Here is a 16,829-nt window from a genome sequence, read left to right as displayed (position 1 = left end):
GCAACTACGACCAGGGTGGTGGGAGTCGCCTGCTCCTCACGGAGGAGGAGTGGCTTGCTCGCCACCGCAGCGGCGCCGGCAAGAAGAAGGGCAACTTCGACATACGCAAGGTGCGTTGCTACAACTGTCAAGAGTACGGACATTACTCCAAGGACTGCACCGAGCCAAGGAAACAGCGGGTGCTTCTTGCTGCCGCGACGGCCAACGACGAGCCGGGGCTGCTTTGAAGATCGACATGGAGGTGTTCGAATAAACGACAACAAGGTTAAGGGGGTGATTGATAGAGTTTACCTTGTTGTCTAGGTATCCATCATGTTTATTTCGTCGCATTAGTTCGTTCATGCATGTAGTTAAGTTGAAGGCTTGAGGCTGCGGCAGTGAGCGTGCTCGTAGAAGTGTGGAGACGAGTACGCATGCAAGTTGATATTGCCTAGATAGTTAGTTGAGTTAGCATGAGCTGATCAGTAGCATGCACATCGTGTAGTTTGCATGGATATGGTTGTTAGCAACATGCGCGTACAGCTCCGTGGAGTCAGAGCGGCCGAGTCCGGCGGCAGATTAGCGTGGAGCTAGAAGCGGACGCATTCAGTTGAGACGTGCGTCAAGTGTGCCATTGTGGGCAAGCTCAAGTCTGTTGAAAACTTGGATTTGACTCAAGCCTGTACATGCAAGAATAATCGGATCAAGCAGCTGGCTTGGCCGTCGCGTTTGCATGCAACGTAGTGGGTTAGTGGGTGCGTGTGTGTTGTGTGCGTCTGGTACTTAAACCCATGTACTCAGTTCATTTCCGTGAGAAGAAACAAAGAAAAGGCAAAGTGTGTGCGTGCCAAGACTCTGTGCGTATCTTCTTCCACCTCTAGTTGTGTGTGTGAGTCTTCTTCCTCCTCCTGGGCATAGCCAACATTTGCTATTCAGAGCCATGGTGACTGAAGGTTCGCGCACTCCGTCGCCGGGTCGCCGCCGTGTCTCGGCCTCGCCGGTGGTGCGCCGAGGCCGGAGCCCGGCGCGGCGTGGCTGCCGCGAGGTGGTGGTGCAGCAGGACGTCGTCCACCAGGCCAGCAGCACCGTCGTCTACCCGCCGCTGACGGCGACGAACTACTTCGAGTGGTCGCTGATCATGAAGGTGAACATGGAGGCCCAACGCGTGTGGGACGCCATCGAGGGAGGCGGGAGCTTCAGCCAGGACAGGGCGGCGCTTGCGGCAATTCTGCGAGCCGTGCCGGAGGAGATGCACTCCACGCTTGCCGTGAAGGCGACGGCAAAGGAGGCATGGGATGCCATCAAGATCATGCGGGTCGGCGATGCCCGCGTCCGTGAGGCCATGACGCAGACTCTCCTCAAGGAGTTTGATGCCGTCCGCATGAGGAGCGGCGAGACCCTCGATGAGCTCGCCATGTGCATGAACGGGATCGCCAACAAGCTGCGCACACTCGGCGAGAACCTCGACGAGGTGAAGGTCGTGAAGAAGCTTCTCCGCATCGTGCCGTCCAAGTATACCCAGGTAGCTATTGCCATTGAACAGCTTCTTGATCTTAAAACCATGTCCATGGAAGAGCTTGTGTGAAGGCTCAAAACGGCGGAGGACCGGAGCGACTTGGACGAGGGCGCCAGCAACTACGACCAGGGTGGTGGGAGTCGCCTGCTCCTCACGGAGGAGGAGTGGCTTGCTCGCCACCGCAGCGGCGCCGGCAAGAAGAAGGGCAACTTCGACATACGCAAGGTGCGTTGCTACAACTGTCAAGTGTACGGACATTACTCCAAGGACTGCACCGAGCCAAGGAAACAGCGGGTGCTTCTTGCTGCCGCGACGGCCGACGACGAGCCGGGGCTGCTTTGAAGATCGACATGGAGGTGTTCGAATAAACGACAACAAGGTTAAGGGGGTGATTGATAGAGTTTACCTTGTTGTCTAGGTATCCATCATGTTTATTTCGTCGCATTAGTTCGTTCATGCATGTAGTTAAGTTGAAGGCTTGAGGCTGCGGCAGTGAGCGTGCTCGTAGAAGTGTGGAGACGAGTACGCATGCAAGTTGATATTGCCTAGATAGTTAGTTGAGTTAGCATGAGCTGATCAGTAGCATGCACATCGTGTAGTTTGCATGGATATGGTTGTTAGCAACATGCGCGTACAGCTCCGTGGAGTCAGAGCGGCCGAGTCCGGCGGCAGATTAGCGTGGAGCTAGAAGCGGACGCATTCAGTTGAGACGTGCGTCAAGTGTGCCATTGTGGGCAAGCTCAAGTCTGTTGAAAACTTGGATTTGACTCAAGCCTGTACATGCAAGAATAATCGGATCAAGCAGCTGGCTTGGCCGTCGCGTTTGCATGCAACGTAGTGGGTTAGTGGGTGCGTGTGTGTTGTGTGGGTCTGGTACTTAAACCCATGTACTCAGTTCATTTCCGTGAGAAGAAACAAAGAAAAGGCAAAGTGTGTGCGTGCCAAGACTCTGTGCGTATCTTCTTCCACCTCTAGTTGTGTGTGTGAGTCTTCTTCCTCCTCCTGGGCATAGCCAACATTTGCTATTCAGAGCCATGGTGACTGAAGGTTCGCGCACTCCGTCGCCGGGTCGCCGCCGTGTCTCGGCCTCGCCGGTGGTGCGCCGAGGCCGGAGCCCGGCGCGGCGTGGCTGCCGCGAGGTGGTGGTGCAGCAGGACGTCGTCCACCAGGCCAGCAGCACCGTCGTCTACCCGCCGCTGACGGCGACGAACTACTTCGAGTGGTCGCTGATCATGAAGGTGAACATGGAGGCCCAACGCGTGTGGGACGCCATCGAGGGAGGCGGGAGCTTCAGCCAGGACAGGGCGGCGCTTGCGGCAATTCTGCGAGCCGTGCCGGAGGAGATGCACTCCACGCTTGCCGTGAAGGCGACGGCAAAGGAGGCATGGGATGCCATCAAGATCATGCGGGTCGGCGATGCCCGCGTCCGTGAGGCCAAGACGCAGACTCTCCTCAAGGAGTTTGATGCCGTCCGCATGAGGAGCGGCGAGACCCTCGATGAGCTCGCCATGTGCATGAACGGGATCGCCAACAAGCTGCGCACACTCGGCGAGAACCTCGACGAGGTGAAGGTCGTGAAGAAGCTTCTCCGCATCGTGCCGTCCAAGTATACCCAGGTAGCTATTGCCATTGAACAGCTTCTTGATCTTAAAACCATGTCCATGGAAGAGCTTGTGTGAAGGCTCAAAACGGCGGAGGACCGGAGCGACTTGGACGAGGGCGCCAGCAACTACGACCAGGGTGGTGGGAGTCGCCTGCTCCTCACGGAGGAGGAGTGGCTTGCTCGCCACCGCAGCGGCGCCGGCAAGAAGAAGGGCAACTTCGACATACGCAAGGTGCGTTGCTACAACTGTCAAGAGTACGGACATTACTCCAAGGACTGCACCGAGCCAAGGAAACAGCGGGTGCTTCTTGCTGCCGCGACGGCCGACGACGAGCCGGGGCTGCTTTGAAGATCGACATGGAGGTGTTCGAATAAACGACAACAAGGTTAAGGGGGTGATTGATAGAGTTTACCTTGTTGTCTAGGTATCCATCATGTTTATTTCGTCGCATTAGTTCGTTCATGCATGTAGTTAAGTTGAAGGCTTGAGGCTGCGGCAGTGAGCGTGCTCGTAGAAGTGTGGAGACGAGTACGCATGCAAGTTGATATTGCCTAGATAGTTAGTTGAGTTAGCATGAGCTGATCAGTAGCATGCACATCGTGTAGTTTGCATGGATATGGTTGTTAGCAACATGCGCGTACAGCTCCGTGGAGTCAGAGCGGCCGAGTCCGGCGGCAGATTAGCGTGGAGCTAGAAGCGGACGCATTCAGTTGAGACGTGCGTCAAGTGTGCCATTGTGGGCAAGCTCAAGTCTGTTGAAAACTTGGATTTGACTCAAGCCTGTACATGCAAGAATAATCGGATCAAGCAGCTGGCTTGGCCGTCGCGTTTGCATGCAACGTAGTGGGTTAGTGGGTGCGTGTGTGTTGTGTGGGTCTGGTACTTAAACCCATGTACTCAGTTCATTTCCGTGAGAAGAAACAAAGAAAAGGCAAAGTGTGTGCGTGCCAAGACTCTGTGCGTATCTTCTTCCACCTCTAGTTGTGTGTGTGAGTCTTCTTCCTCCTCCTGGGTATAGCCAACATTTGCTATTCAGAGCCATGGTGACTGAAGGTTCGCGCACTCCGTCGCCGGGTCGCCGCCGTGTCTCGGCCTCGCCGGTGGTGCGCCGAGGCCGGAGCCCGACGCGGCGTGGCTGCCGTGAGGTGGTGGTGCAGCAGGAGGTCGTCCACCAGGCCAGCAGCACCGTCGTCTACCCGCCGCTGACGGCGACGAACTACTTCGAGTGGTCGCTGATCATGAAGGTGAACATGGAGGCCCAACGCGTGTGGGACGCCATCGAGGGAGGCGGGAGCTTCAGCCAGGACAGGGCGGCGCTTGCGGCAATTCTGCGAGCCGTGCCGGAGGAGATGCACTCCACGCTTGCCGTGAAGGCGGCGGGAAAGGAGGCATGGGATGCCATCAAGATCATGCGGGTCGGCGATGCCCGCGGCCGTGAGGCCAAGACGCAGACTCTCCTCAAGGAGTTTGATGCCGTCCGCATGAGGAGCGGCGAGACCCTCGATGAGCACGCCATGTGCATGAACGGGATCGCCAACAAGCTACGCACACTCGGCGAGAACCTCGACGAGGTGAAGGTCGTGAAGAAGCTTCTCCGCATCGTGCCGTCCAAGTATACCCAGGTAGCTATTGCCATTGAACAGCTTCTTGATCTTAAAACCATGTCCATGGAAGAGCTTGTGTGAAGGCTCAAAACGGCGGAGGACCGGAGCGACTTGGACGAGGGCGCCAGCAACTACGACCAGGGTGGTGGGAGTCGCCTGCTCCTCACGGAGGAGGAGTGGCTTGCTCGCCACCGCAGCGGCGCCGGCAAGTAGAAGGGCAACTTCGACATACGCAAGGTGCGGTGCTACAACTGTCAAGAGTACGGACATTACTCCAAGGACTGCACCGAGCCAAGGAAACAACGGGTGCTTCTTGCTGCCGCGACGGCCGACGACGAGCCGGGGCTGCTTTGAAGATCGACATGGAGGTGTTCGAATAAACGACAACAAGGTTAAGGGGGTGATTGATAGAGTTTACCTTGTTGTCTAGGTATCCATCATGTTTATTTCGTCGCATTAGTTCGTTCATGCATGTAGTTAAGTTGAAGGACTGAGGCTGCGGCAGTGAGCGTGCTCGTAGAAGTGTGGAGACGAGTACGCATGCAAGTTGATATTGCCTAGATAGTTAGTTGAGTTAGCATGAGCTGATCAGTAGCATGCACATCGTGTAGTTTGCATGGATATGGTTGTTAGCAACATGCGCGTACAGCTCCGTGGAGTCAGAGCGGCCGAGTCCGGCGGCAGATTAGCGTGGAGCTAGAAGCGGACGCATTCAGTTGAGACGTGCGTCAAGTGTGCCATTGTGGGCAAGCTCAAGTCTGTTGAAAACTTGGATTTGACTCAAGACTGTACATGCAAGAATAATCGGATCAAGCAGCTGGCTTGGCCGTCGCGTTTGCATGCAACGTAGTGGGTTAGTGGGTGCGTGTGTGTTGTGTGGGTCTGGTACTTAAACCCATGTACTCAGTTCATTTCCGTGAGAAGAAACAAAGAAAAGGCAAAGTGTGTGCGTGCCAAGACTCTGTGCGTATCTTCTTCCACCTCTAGTTGTGTGTGTGAGTCTTCTTCCTCCTCCTGGGCATAGCCATCATTTGCAATTCAGAGCCATGGTGACTGAAGGTTCGCGCACTCCGTCGCCGGGTCGCCGCCGTGTCTCGGCCTCGCCGGTGGTGCGCCGAGGCCGGAGCCCGACGCGGCGTGGCTGCCGTGAGGTGGTGGTGCAGCAGGAGGTCGTCCACCAGGCCAGCAGCACTGTCGTCTACCCGCCGCTGACGGCGACGAACTACTTCGAGTGGTCGCTGATCATGAAGGTGAACATGGAGGCCCAACGCGTGTGGGACGCCATCGAGGGAGGCGGGAGCTTCAGCCAGGACAGGGCGGCGCTTGCGGCAATTCTGCGAGCCGTGCTGGAGGAGATGCACTCCACGCTTGCCGTGAAGGCGACGGTAAAGGAGGCATGGGATGCCATCAAGATCATGCGGGTCGGCGATGCCCGCGTCCGTGAGGCCAAGACGCAGACTCTCCTCAAGGAGTTTGATGCCGTCCGCATGAGGAGCGGCGAGACCCTCGATGAGCTCGCCATGTGCATGAACGGGATCGCCAACAAGCTGCGCACACTCGGCGAGAACCTCGACGAGGTGAAGGTCGTGAAGAAGCTTCTCCGCATCGTGCCGTCCAAGTATACCCAGGTAGCTATTGCCATTGAACAAGTTCTTGATCTTAAAACCATGTCCATGGAAGAGCTTGTGTGAAGGCTCAAAACGGCGGAGGACCGGAGCGACTTGGACGAGGGCGCCAGCAACTATGACCAGGGTGGTGGGAGTCGCCTGCTCCTCACGGAGGAGGAGTGCCTTGCTCGCCACCGCAGCGCCGCCGGCAAGAAGAAGGGCAACTTCGACATACGCAAGGTGCGTTGCTACAACTGTCAAGAGTACGGACATTACTCCAAGGACTGCACCGAGCCAAGGAAACAGCGGGTGCTTCTTCCTGCCGCGACCGCCGACGACGAGCCGGGGCTGCTTTGAAGATCGACATGGAGGTGTTCGAATAAACGACAACAAGGTTAAGGGGGTGATTGATAGACTTTACCTTGTTGTCTAGGTATCCATCATGTTTATTTCGTCGCATTAGTTCGTTCATGCATGTAGTTAAGTTGAAGGCTTGAGGCTGCGGCAGTGAGCGTGCTCGTAGAAGTGTGGAGACGAGTACGCATGCAAGTTGATATTGCCTAGATAGTTAGTTGAGTTAGCATGAGCTGATCAGTAGCATGCACATCGTGTAGTTTGCATGGATATGGTTGTTAGCAACATGCGCGTACAGCTCCGTCGAGTCAGAGCGGCCGAGTCCGGCGGCAGATTAGCGTGGAGCTAGAAGTGGACGCATTCAGTTGAGACGTGCGTCAAGTGTGCCATTGTGGGCAAGCTCAAGTCTGTTGAAAACTTGGATTTGACTCAAGCCTGTACATGCAAGAATAATCGGATCAAGCAGCTGGCTTGGCCGTCGCGTTTGCATGCAACGTAGTGGGTTAGTGGGTGCGTGTGTGTTGTGTGGGTCTGGTACTTAAACCCATGTACTCAGTTCATTTCCGTGAGAAGAAACAAAGAAAAGGCAAAGTGTGTGCGTGCCAAGACTCTGTGCGTATCTTCTTCCACCTCTAGTTGTGTGTGTGAGTCTTCTTCCTCCTCCTGGGCATAGCCAACATTTGCTATTCAGAGCCATGGTGACTGAAGGTTCGCGCACTCCGTCGCCGGGTCGCCGCCGTGTCTCGGCCTCGCCGGTGGTGCGCCGAGGCCGGAGCCCGACGCGGCGTGGCTGCCGTGAGGTGGTGGTGCAGCAGGAGGTCGTCCACCAGGCCAGCAGCACCGTCGTCTACCCGCCGCTGACGGCGACGAACTACTTCGAGTGGTCGCTGATCATGAAGGTGAACATGGAGGCCCAACGCGTGTGGGATGCCATCGAGGGAGGCGGGAGCTTCAGCCAGGACAGGGCGGCGCTTGCGGCAATTCTGCGAGCCGTGCCGGAGGAGATGCACTCCACGCTTGCCGTGAAGGTGACGGCAAAGGAGGCATGGGATGCCATCAAGATCATGCGGGTCGGTGATGCCCGCGTCCGTGAGGCCAAGACGCAGACTCTCCTCAAGGAGTTTGATGCCGTCCGCATGAGGAGCGGCGAGACCCTCGATGAGCTCGCCATGTGCATGAACGGGATCGCCCACAAGCTGCGCACACTCGGCGAGAACCTCGACGAGGTGAAGGTCGTGAAGAAGCTTCTCCGCATCGTGCCGTCCAAGTATACCCAGGTAGCTATTGCCATTGAACAACTTCTTGATCTTAAAACCATGTCCATGGAAGAGCTTGTGTGAAGGCTCAAAACGGCGGAGGACCGGAGCGACTTGGACGAGGGCGCCAGCAACTACGACCAGGGTGGTGGGAGTCGCCTGCTCCTCACGGAGGAGGAGTGGCTTGCTCGCCACCGCAGCGGCGCCGGCAAGAAGAAGGGCAACTTCGACATACGCAAGGTGCGTTGCTACAACTGTCAAGAGTACGGACATTACTCCAAGGACTGCACCGAGCCAAGGAAAAAGCGGGTGTTTCTTCCTGCCGCGACGGCCGACGACGAGCCGGGGCTGCTTTGAAGATCGACATGGAGGTGTTCGAATAAACGACAACAAGGTTAAGGGGGTGATTGATAGGGTTTACCTTGTTGTCTAGGTATCCATCATGTTTATTTCGTCGCATTAGTTTGTTCATGCATGTAGTTAAGTTGAAGGCTTGAGGCTGCGGCAGTGAGCGTGCTCGTAGAAGTGTGTAGACGAGTACGCATGCAAGTTGATATTGCCTAGATAGTTAGTTGAGTTAGCATGAGCTGATCAGTGGCATGCACATTGTGTAGTTTGCATGGATATGGTTGTTAGCAACATGCGCGTACAGCTCCGTGGAGTCAGAGCGGCCGAGTCCGGCGGCAGATTAGCGTGGAGCTAGAAGCGGACGCATTCAGTTGAGACGTGCGTCAAGTGTGCCATTGTGGGCAAGCTCAAGTCTGTTGAAAACTTGGATTTGACTCAAGCCTGTACATGCAAGAATAATCGGATCAAGCAGCTGGCTTGGCCGTCGCGTTTGCATGCAACGTAGTGGGTTAGTGGGTGCGTGTGTGTTGTGTGGGTCTGGTACTTAAACCCATGTACTCAGTTCATTTCCGTGAGAAGAAACAAAGAAAAGGCAAAGTGTGTGCGTGCCAAGACTCTGTGCGTATCTTCTTCCACCTCTAGTTGTGTGTGTGAGTCTTCTTCCTCCTCCTGGGCATAGCCAACATTTGTTATTCAGAGCCATGGTGACTGAAGGTTCGCGCACTCCGTCGCCGGGTCGCCGCCGTGTCTCGGCCTCGCCGGTGGTGCGCCGAGGCCGGAGCCCGACGCGGCGTGGCTGCCGTGAGGTGGTGGTGCAGCAGGAGGTCGTCCACCAGGCCAGCAGCACCGTCGTCTACCCGCCGCTGATGGCGACGAACTACTTCGAGTGGTCGCTGATCATGAAGGTGAACATGGAGGCCCAACGCGTGTGGGACGCCATCGAGGGAGGCGGGAGCTTCAGCCAGGACAGGGCGGCGCTTGCGGCAATTCTGCGAGCCGTGCCGGAGGAGATGCACTCCACGCTTGCCGTGAAGGCGACGGAAAAGGAGGCATGGGATGCCATCAAGATCATGCGGGTCGACGATGCCCGCGTCCGTGAGGCCAAGACGCAGCTTCTCCTCAAGGAGTTTGATGCCGTCCGCATGAGGAGCGGCGAGACCCTCGATGAGCTCGCCATGTGCATGAACGGGATCGCCAACAAGCTACGCACACTCGGCGAGAACCTCGACGAGGTGAAGGTCGTGAAGAAGCTTCTCCGCATCGTGCCGTCCAAGTATACCCAGGTAGCTATTGCCATTGAACAGCTTCTTGATCTTAAAACCATGTCCATGGAAGAGCTTGTGTGAAGGCTCAAAACGGCGGAGGACCGGAGCGACTTGGACGAGGGCGCCAGCAACTACGACCAGGGTGGTGGGAGTCGCCTGCTCCTCACGGAGGAGGAGTGGCTTGCTCGCCACCACAGCGGCGCCGGCAAGAAGAAGGGCAACTTCGACATATGCAAGGTGCGTTGCTACAACTGTCAAGAGTATGGACATTACTCCAAGGACTGCACCGAGCCAAGGAAACAGCGGGTGCTTCTTGCTGCCGCGACGGCCGACGACGAGCCGGGGCTGCTTTGAAGATCGACATGGAGGTGTTCAAATAAACGACAACAAGGTTAAGGGGGTGATTGATAGAGTTTACCTTGTTGTCTACGTATCCATCATGTTTATTTCGTCGCATTAGTTCGTTCATGCATGTAGTTAAGTTGAAGGCTTGAGGCTGCGGCAGTGAGCGTGCTCGTAGAAGTGTGGAGACGAGTACGCATGCAAGTTGATATTGCCTAGATAGTTAGTTGAGTTAGCATGAGCTGATCAGTAGCATGCACATCGTGTAGTTTGCATGGATATGGTTGTTAGCAACATGCGCGTACAGCTCCGTGGAGTCAGAGCGGCCGAGTCCGGCGGCAGATTAGCGTGGAGCTAGAAGCGGACGCATTCAGTTGAGACGTGCGTCTAGTGTGCCATTGTGGGCAAGCTCAAGTCTGTTGAGAACTTGGATTTGACTCAAGCCTGTACATGCAAGAATAATCGGATCAAGCAGCTGGCTTGGCCGTCGCGTTTGCATGCAACGTAGTGGGTTAGTGGGTGCGTGTGTGTTGTGTGGGTCTGGTACTTAAACCCATGTACTCAGTTCATTTCCGTGAGAAGAAACAAAGAAAAGGCAAAGTGTGTGCGTGCCAAGACTCTGTGCGTATCTTCTTCCACCTCTAGTTGTGTGTGTGAGTCTTCTTCCTCCTCCTGGGCATAGCCAACATTTGCTATTCAGAGCCATGGTGACTGAAGGTTCGCGCACTCCGTCGCCGGGACGCCGCCGTGTCTCGGCCTCGCCGGTGGTGCGCCGAGGCCGGAGCCCGACGCGGCGTGGCTGCCGTGAGGTGGTGGTGCAGCAGGAGGTCGTCCACCAGGCCAGCAGCACCGTCGTCTACCCGCCGCTGACGGCGACGAACTACTTCGAGTGGTCGCTGATCATGAAGGTGAACATGGAGGCCCAACGCGTGTGGGACGCCATCGAGGGAGGCGGGAGCTTCAGCCAGGACAGGGCGGCGCTTGCGGCAATTCTGCGAGCCGTGCCGGAGGAGATGCACTCCACGCTTGCCGTGAAGGCGACGGGAAAGGAGGCATGGGATGCCATCAAGATCATGCGGGTCGGCGATGCCCGCGTCCGTGAGGCCAAGACACAGACTCTCCTCAAGGAGTTTGATGCCGTCCGCATGAGGAGCGGCGAGACCCTCGATGAGCTCGCCATGTGCATGAACGGGATCGCCAACAAGCTGCGCACACTCGGCGAGAACCTCGACGAGGTGAAGGTCGTGAAGAAGCTTCTCCGCATCGTGCCGTCCAAGTATACCCAGGTAGCTATTGCCATTGAAACGCTTCTTGATCTTAAAACCATGTCCATGGAAGAGCTTGTGTGAAGGCTCAAAACAGCGGAGGACCGGAGCGACTTGGACGAGGGCGCCAGCAACTACGACCAGGGTGGTGGGAGTCGCCTGCTCCTCACGGAGGAGGAGTGGCTTGCTCGCCACCGCAGCGGCGCCGGCAAGAAGAAGGGCAACTTCGACGTACGCAAGGTGCGTTGCTACAATTGTCAAGAGTACGGACATTACTCCAAGGACTGCACCGAGCCAAGGAAACAGCGGGTGCTTCTTGCTGCCGCGACGGCCGACGACGAGCCGGGGCTGCTTTGAAGATCGACATGGAGGTGTTCGAATAAACGACAACAAGGTTAAGGGAGTGATTGATAGAGTTTACCTTGTTGTCTAGGTATCCATCATGTTTATTTCGTCGCATTAGTTCGTTCATGCATGTAGTTAAGTTGAAGGCTTGAGGCTGCGGCAGTGAGCGTGCTCGTAGAAGTGTGGAGACGAGTACGCATGCAAGTTGATATTGCCTAGATAGTTAGTTTAGTTAGCATGAGCTGATCAGTAGCATGCACATCGTGTAGTTTGCATGGATATGGTTGTTAGCAACATGCGCGTACAGCTCCGTGGAGTCAGAGCGGCCGAGTCCGGCGGCAGATTAGCGTGGAGCTAGAAGCGGACGCATTCAGTTGAGACGTGCGTCAAGTGTGCCATTGTGGGCAAGCTCAAGTCTGTTGAAAACTTGGATTTGACTCAAGCCTGTACATGCAAGAATAATCGGATCAAGCAGGTGGCTTGGCCGTCGCGTTTGCACGCAACATAGTGGGTTAGTGGGTGCGTGTGTGTTGTGTGGGTCTGGTACTTAAACCCATGTACTCAGTTCATTTCCGTGAGAAGAAACAAAGAAAAGGCAAAGTGTGTGCGTGCCAAGACTCTGTTTGTATGTTCTTCCACCTCTAGTTGTGTGTGTGAGTCTTCTTCCTCCTCCTGGGCATAGCCAACATTTGCTATTCAGAGCCATGGTGACTGAAGGTTCGCGCACTCCGTCGCCGGGTCGCCGCCGTGTCTTGGCCTCGCCGGTGGTGCGCCGAGGCCGGAGCCCGACGCGGCGTGGCTGCCGTGAGGTGGTGGTGCAGCAGGAGGTCGTCCACCAGGCCAGCAGCACCGTCGTCTACCCGCCGCTGACGGCGACGAACTACTTCGAGTGGTCGCTGATCATGAAGGTGAACATGGAGGCCCAACGCGTGTGGGACGCCATCGAGGGAGGCGGGAGCTTCAGCCAGGACAGGGCGGCGCTTGCGGCAATTCTGCGAGCCGTGCCGGAGGAGATGCACTCCACGCTTGCCGTGAAGGCGACGGCAAAGGAGGCATGGGATGCCATCAAGATCATGCGGGTCGGCGATGCCCGCGTCCGTGAGGCCAAGACGCAGACTCTCCTCAAGGAGTTTGATGCCGTCCGCATGAGGAGCGGCGAGACCCTCGATGAGCTCGCCATGTGCATGAACGGGATCGCCAACAAGCTGCGCACACTCGGCGAGAACCTCGACGAGGTGAAGGTCGTGAAGAAGCTTCTCCGCATCGTGCCGTCCAAGTATACCCAGGTAGCTATTGCCATTGAACAGCTTCTTGATCTTAAAACCATGTCCATGGAAGAGCTTGTGTGAAGGCTCAAAACGGCGGAGGACCGGAGCGACTTGGACGAGGGCGCCAGCAACTACGACCAGGGTGGTGGGAGTCGCCTGCTCCTCACGGAGGAGGAGTGGCTTGCTCGCCACCGCAGAGGCGCCGGCAAGAAGAAGGGCAACTTCGACATACGCAAGGTGCGTTGCTACAACTGTCAAGAGTACGGACATTACTCCAAGGACTGCACCGAGCCAAGGAAACAGCGGGTGCTTCTTGCTGCCGCGACGGCTGACGACGAGCCGGGGCTGCTTTGAAGATCGACATGGAGGTGTTCGAATAAACGACAACAAGGTTAAGGGGGTGATTGATAGAGTTTACCTTGTTGTCTAGGTATCCATCATGTTTATTTCGTCGCATTAGTTCGTTCATGCATGTAGTTAAGTTGAAGGCTTGAGGCTGCGGCAGTGAGCGTGCTCGTAGAAGTGTGGAGACGAGTACGCATGCAAGTTGATATTGCCTAGATAGTTAGTTGAGTTAGCATGAGCTGATCAGTAGCATGCACATCGTGTAGTTTGCATGGATATGGTTGTTAGCAACATGCGCGTACAGCTCCGTGGAGTCAGAGCGGCCGAGTCCGGCGGCAGATTAGCGTGGAGCTAGAAGCGGACGCATTCAGTTGAGACGTGCGTCAAGTGTGCCATTGTGGGCAAGCTCAAGTCTGTTGAAAACTTGGATTTGACTCAAGCCTGTACATGCAAGAATAATCGGATCAAGCAGGTGGCTTGGCCGTCGCGTTTGCATGCAACGTAGTGGGTTAGTGGGTGCGTGTGTGTTGTGTGGGTCTGGTACTTAAACCCATGTACTCAGTTCATTTCCGTGAGAAGAAACAAAGAAAAGGCAAAGTGTGTGCGTGCCAAGACTCTGTGCGTATCTTCTTCCACCTCTAGTTGTGTGTGTGAGTCTTCTTCCTCCTCCTGGGCATACCAACATTTGCTATTCAGAGCCATGGTGACTGAAGGTTCGCGCACTCCGTCGCCGGGTCGCCGCCGTGTCTCAGCCTCGCCGGTGGTGCGCCGACGCCGGAGCCCGACGCGGCGTGGCTGCCGTGAGGTGGTGGTGCAGCAGGAGGTCGTCCACCAGGCCAACAGCACCGTCGTCTACCCGCCGCTGACGGCGACGAAATACTTCGAGTGGTCGCTGATCATGAAGGTGAACATGGAGGCCCAACGCGTGTGGGACGCCATCGAGGGAGGCGGGAGCTTCAGCCAGGACAGGGCGGCGCTTGCGGCAATTCTGCGAGCCGTGCCGGAGGAGATGCACTCCACGCTTGCCGTGAAGGCGACGGCAAAGGAGGCATGGGATGCCATCAAGATCATGCGGGTCGGCGATGCCCGCGTCCGTGAGGCCAAGACGCAGACTCTCCTCAAGGAGTTTGATGCCGTCCGCACGAGGAGCGGCGAGACCCTCGATGAGCTCGCCATGTGCATGAACGGGATCGCCAACAAGCTGCGCACACTCGGCGAGAACCTCGACGAGGTGAAGGTCATGAAGAAGCTTCTCCGCATCGTGCCGTCCAAGTATACCCAGGTAGCTATTGCCATTGAACAGCTTCTTGATCTTAAAACCATGTCCATGGAAGAGCTTGTGTGAAGGCTCAAAACGGCGGAGGACCGGAGCGACTTGGACGAGGGCGCCAGCAACTACGACCAGGGTGGTGGGAGTCGCCTGCTCCTCACGGAGGAGGAGTGGCTTGCTCGCCACCGCAGCGGCGCCGGCAAGAAGAAGGGCAACTTCGACATACGCAAGGTGCGTTGCTACAACTGTCAAGAGTACGGACATTACTCCAAGGACTGCACCGAGCCAAGGAAACAGCGGGTGCTTCTTGCTGCCGCGACGGCCGACGACGAGCCGGGGCTGCTTTGAAGATCGACATGGAGGTGTTCGAATAAACGACAACAAGGTTAAGGGGGTGATTGATAGAGTTTACCTTGTTGTCTAGGTATCCATCATGTTTATTTCGTCGCATTAGTTCGTTCATGCATGTAGTTAAGTTGAAGGCTTGAGGCTGCGGCAGTGAGCGTGCTCGTAGAAGTGTGGAGACGAGTACGCATGCAAGTTGATATTGCCTAGATAGTTAGTTGAGTTAGCATGAGCTGATCAGTAGCATGCACATCGTGTAGTTTGCATGGATATGGTTGTTAGCAACATGCGCGTACAGCTCCGTGGAGTCAGAGCGGCCGAGTCCGGCGGCAGATTAGCGTGGAGCTAGAAGCGGACGCATTCAGTTGAGACGTGCGTCAAGTGTGCCATTGTGGGCAAGCTCAAGTCTGTTGAAAACTTGGATTTGACTCAAGCCTGTACATGCAAGAATAATCGGATCAAGCAGGTGGCTTGGCCGTCGCGTTTGCATGCAACGTAGTGGGTTAGTGGGTGCGTGTGTGTTGTGTGGGTCTGGTACTTAAACCCATGTACTCAGTTCATTTCCGTGAGAAGAAACAAAGAAAAGGCAAAGTGTGTGCGTGCCAAGACTCTGTGCGTATCTTCTTCCACCTCTAGTTGTGTGTGTGAGTCTTCTTCCTCCTCCTGGGCATAGCCAACATTTGCTATTCAGAGCCATGGTGACTGAAGGTTCGCGCACTCCGTCGCCGGGTCGCCGCCGTGTCTCGGCCTCGCCGGTGGTGCGCCGAGGCCGGAGCCCGACGCGGCGTGGCTGCCGTGAGGTGGTGGTGCAGCAGGAGGTCGTCCACCAGGCCAGCAGCACCGTCGTCTACCCGCCGCTGACGGCGACGAACTACTTCGAGTGGTCGCTGATCATGAAGGTGAACATGGAGGCCCAACGCGTGTGGGACGCCATCGAGGGAGGCGGGAGCTTCAGCCAGGACAGGGCGGCGCTTGCGGCAATTCTGCGAGCCGTGCCGGAGGAGATGCACTCCACGCTTGCCGTGAAGGCGACGGCAAAGGAGGCATGGGATGCCATCAAGATCATGCGGGTCGGCGATGCCCGCGTCCGTGAGGCCAAGACGCAGACTCTCCTCAAGGAGTTTGATGCCGTCCGCATGAGGAGCGGCGAGACCCTCGATGAGCTCGCCATGTGCATGAACGGCATTGCCAACAAGCTGCGCACACTCGGCGAGAACCTCGACGAGGTGAAGGTCGTGAAGAAGCTTCTCCGCATCGTGCCGTCCAAGTATACCCAGGTAGCTATTGCCATTGAACAGCTTCTTGATCTCAAAACCATGTCCATGGAAGAGCTTGTGTGAAGGCTCAAAACGGCGGAGGACCGGAGCGACTTGGACGAGGGCGCCAGCAACTACGACCAGGGTGGTGGGAGTCGCCTGCTCCTCACGGAGGAGGAGTGGCTTGCTCGACACCGCAGCGGCGCCGGCAAGAAGAAGGGCAACTTCGACATACGCAAGGTGCGTTGCTACAACTGTCAAGAGTACGGACATTACTCCAAGGACTGCACCGAGCCAAGGAAACAGCGGGTGCTTCTTGCTGCCGCGACGGCCGACGACGAGCCGGGGCTGCTTTGAAGATCGACATGGAGGTGTTCGAATAAACGACAACAAGGTTAAGGGGGTGATTGATAGACTTTACCTTGTTGTCTACGTATCCATCATGTTTATTTCGTCGCATTAGTTCGTTCATGCATGTAGTTAAGTTGAAGGCTTGAGGCTGCGGCAGTGAGCGTGCTCGTAGAAGTGTGGAGACGAGTACGCATGCAAGTTGATATTGCCTAGATAGTTAGTTGAGTTAGCATGAGCTGATCAGTAGCATGCACATCGTGTAGTTTGCATGGATATGGTTGTTAGCAACATGCGCGTACAGCTCCGTGGAGTCAGAGCGGCCGAGTCCGGTGGCAGATTAGCGTGGAGCTAGAAGCGGACGCATTCAGTTGAGACGTGCGTCAAGTGTGCCATTGTGGGCAAGCTCAAGTCTGTTGAAAACTTGGATTTGACTCAAGCCTGTACATGCAAGAATAATCGGATCAAGCAGCTGGCTTGGCCGTCGCGTTTGCATGCAACTTAATGGGTTA

General features: G+C 56.3%; 9 protein-coding genes across 9 annotated transcripts; all 9 read left to right on the top strand.

Annotated features, from left to right (window-relative positions):
- The first annotated feature begins 919 nt into the window (after positions 1 to 919).
- On the top strand, positions 920 to 1,837 carry LOC141020687 (uncharacterized). The gene is made up of 2 exons (XM_073495615.1): positions 920 to 1,491; positions 1,567 to 1,837. Exons 1-2 carry the CDS (start codon positions 920 to 922, stop codon positions 1,835 to 1,837), a joined length of 843 nt encoding a protein of 280 aa, XP_073351716.1.
- A 692-nt stretch (positions 1,838 to 2,529) lies between these two features.
- Positions 2,530 to 3,447, top strand: LOC141020686 (uncharacterized). The gene is made up of 2 exons (XM_073495614.1): positions 2,530 to 3,101; positions 3,177 to 3,447. Exons 1-2 carry the CDS (start codon positions 2,530 to 2,532, stop codon positions 3,445 to 3,447), a joined length of 843 nt encoding a protein of 280 aa, XP_073351715.1.
- A 2,302-nt stretch (positions 3,448 to 5,749) lies between these two features.
- Positions 5,750 to 6,667, top strand: LOC141020685 (uncharacterized). Its single transcript, XM_073495613.1, has 2 exons — positions 5,750 to 6,321; positions 6,397 to 6,667. The coding sequence occupies exons 1-2, from the start codon at positions 5,750 to 5,752 to the stop codon at positions 6,665 to 6,667; spliced, it is 843 nt and encodes a 280-aa protein (XP_073351714.1).
- Positions 6,668 to 7,359: 692 nt separating this feature from the next.
- LOC141020684 (uncharacterized) lies at positions 7,360 to 8,277 on the top strand. Its single transcript, XM_073495612.1, has 2 exons — positions 7,360 to 7,931; positions 8,007 to 8,277. The coding sequence occupies exons 1-2, from the start codon at positions 7,360 to 7,362 to the stop codon at positions 8,275 to 8,277; spliced, it is 843 nt and encodes a 280-aa protein (XP_073351713.1).
- Positions 8,278 to 8,969: 692 nt separating this feature from the next.
- LOC141020683 (uncharacterized) lies at positions 8,970 to 9,887 on the top strand. Its single transcript, XM_073495611.1, has 2 exons — positions 8,970 to 9,541; positions 9,617 to 9,887. Exons 1-2 carry the CDS (start codon positions 8,970 to 8,972, stop codon positions 9,885 to 9,887), a joined length of 843 nt encoding a protein of 280 aa, XP_073351712.1.
- Positions 9,888 to 10,579: 692 nt separating this feature from the next.
- LOC141020682 (uncharacterized) lies at positions 10,580 to 11,497 on the top strand. Its single transcript, XM_073495610.1, has 2 exons — positions 10,580 to 11,151; positions 11,227 to 11,497. The coding sequence occupies exons 1-2, from the start codon at positions 10,580 to 10,582 to the stop codon at positions 11,495 to 11,497; spliced, it is 843 nt and encodes a 280-aa protein (XP_073351711.1).
- A 692-nt stretch (positions 11,498 to 12,189) lies between these two features.
- On the top strand, positions 12,190 to 13,107 carry LOC141020681 (uncharacterized). The gene is made up of 2 exons (XM_073495609.1): positions 12,190 to 12,761; positions 12,837 to 13,107. The coding sequence occupies exons 1-2, from the start codon at positions 12,190 to 12,192 to the stop codon at positions 13,105 to 13,107; spliced, it is 843 nt and encodes a 280-aa protein (XP_073351710.1).
- A 691-nt stretch (positions 13,108 to 13,798) lies between these two features.
- On the top strand, positions 13,799 to 14,716 carry LOC141020680 (uncharacterized). Its single transcript, XM_073495608.1, has 2 exons — positions 13,799 to 14,370; positions 14,446 to 14,716. The coding sequence occupies exons 1-2, from the start codon at positions 13,799 to 13,801 to the stop codon at positions 14,714 to 14,716; spliced, it is 843 nt and encodes a 280-aa protein (XP_073351709.1).
- A 692-nt stretch (positions 14,717 to 15,408) lies between these two features.
- On the top strand, positions 15,409 to 16,326 carry LOC141020679 (uncharacterized). The gene is made up of 2 exons (XM_073495607.1): positions 15,409 to 15,980; positions 16,056 to 16,326. The coding sequence occupies exons 1-2, from the start codon at positions 15,409 to 15,411 to the stop codon at positions 16,324 to 16,326; spliced, it is 843 nt and encodes a 280-aa protein (XP_073351708.1).
- Positions 16,327 to 16,829: the final 503 nt, after the last annotated feature.

The sequence above is a fragment of the Aegilops tauschii genome, chromosome 3, assembly GCF_002575655.3.
Source record: "Aegilops tauschii subsp. strangulata cultivar AL8/78 chromosome 3, Aet v6.0, whole genome shotgun sequence".
Classification (NCBI taxonomy): Eukaryota; Viridiplantae; Streptophyta; class Magnoliopsida; order Poales; family Poaceae; genus Aegilops; species Aegilops tauschii.
Note: the sequence above shows the minus strand (reverse complement) of the source record. Positions and strands in the feature narration are given on the sequence as shown.

Coding starts and splice junctions, on each gene's coding strand:
- LOC141020679 (XM_073495607.1), top strand. CDS start 15,409: ATGGTGACTGAAGGTTCGCGCACTCCGTCGCCGGGTCGCCGCCGTGTC. Junction 15,981..16,055: donor CTCCGCATCGTGCCGTCCAA/GTATACCCAGGT, acceptor GCTTGTGTGAAG/GCTCAAAACGGCGGAGGACC.
- LOC141020681 (XM_073495609.1), top strand. CDS start 12,190: ATGGTGACTGAAGGTTCGCGCACTCCGTCGCCGGGTCGCCGCCGTGTC. Junction 12,762..12,836: donor CTCCGCATCGTGCCGTCCAA/GTATACCCAGGT, acceptor GCTTGTGTGAAG/GCTCAAAACGGCGGAGGACC.
- LOC141020686 (XM_073495614.1), top strand. CDS start 2,530: ATGGTGACTGAAGGTTCGCGCACTCCGTCGCCGGGTCGCCGCCGTGTC. Junction 3,102..3,176: donor CTCCGCATCGTGCCGTCCAA/GTATACCCAGGT, acceptor GCTTGTGTGAAG/GCTCAAAACGGCGGAGGACC.
- LOC141020685 (XM_073495613.1), top strand. CDS start 5,750: ATGGTGACTGAAGGTTCGCGCACTCCGTCGCCGGGTCGCCGCCGTGTC. Junction 6,322..6,396: donor CTCCGCATCGTGCCGTCCAA/GTATACCCAGGT, acceptor GCTTGTGTGAAG/GCTCAAAACGGCGGAGGACC.
- LOC141020680 (XM_073495608.1), top strand. CDS start 13,799: ATGGTGACTGAAGGTTCGCGCACTCCGTCGCCGGGTCGCCGCCGTGTC. Junction 14,371..14,445: donor CTCCGCATCGTGCCGTCCAA/GTATACCCAGGT, acceptor GCTTGTGTGAAG/GCTCAAAACGGCGGAGGACC.
- LOC141020687 (XM_073495615.1), top strand. CDS start 920: ATGGTGACTGAAGGTTCGCGCACTCCGTCGCCGGGTCGCCGCCGTGTC. Junction 1,492..1,566: donor CTCCGCATCGTGCCGTCCAA/GTATACCCAGGT, acceptor GCTTGTGTGAAG/GCTCAAAACGGCGGAGGACC.
- LOC141020684 (XM_073495612.1), top strand. CDS start 7,360: ATGGTGACTGAAGGTTCGCGCACTCCGTCGCCGGGTCGCCGCCGTGTC. Junction 7,932..8,006: donor CTCCGCATCGTGCCGTCCAA/GTATACCCAGGT, acceptor GCTTGTGTGAAG/GCTCAAAACGGCGGAGGACC.
- LOC141020683 (XM_073495611.1), top strand. CDS start 8,970: ATGGTGACTGAAGGTTCGCGCACTCCGTCGCCGGGTCGCCGCCGTGTC. Junction 9,542..9,616: donor CTCCGCATCGTGCCGTCCAA/GTATACCCAGGT, acceptor GCTTGTGTGAAG/GCTCAAAACGGCGGAGGACC.
- LOC141020682 (XM_073495610.1), top strand. CDS start 10,580: ATGGTGACTGAAGGTTCGCGCACTCCGTCGCCGGGACGCCGCCGTGTC. Junction 11,152..11,226: donor CTCCGCATCGTGCCGTCCAA/GTATACCCAGGT, acceptor GCTTGTGTGAAG/GCTCAAAACAGCGGAGGACC.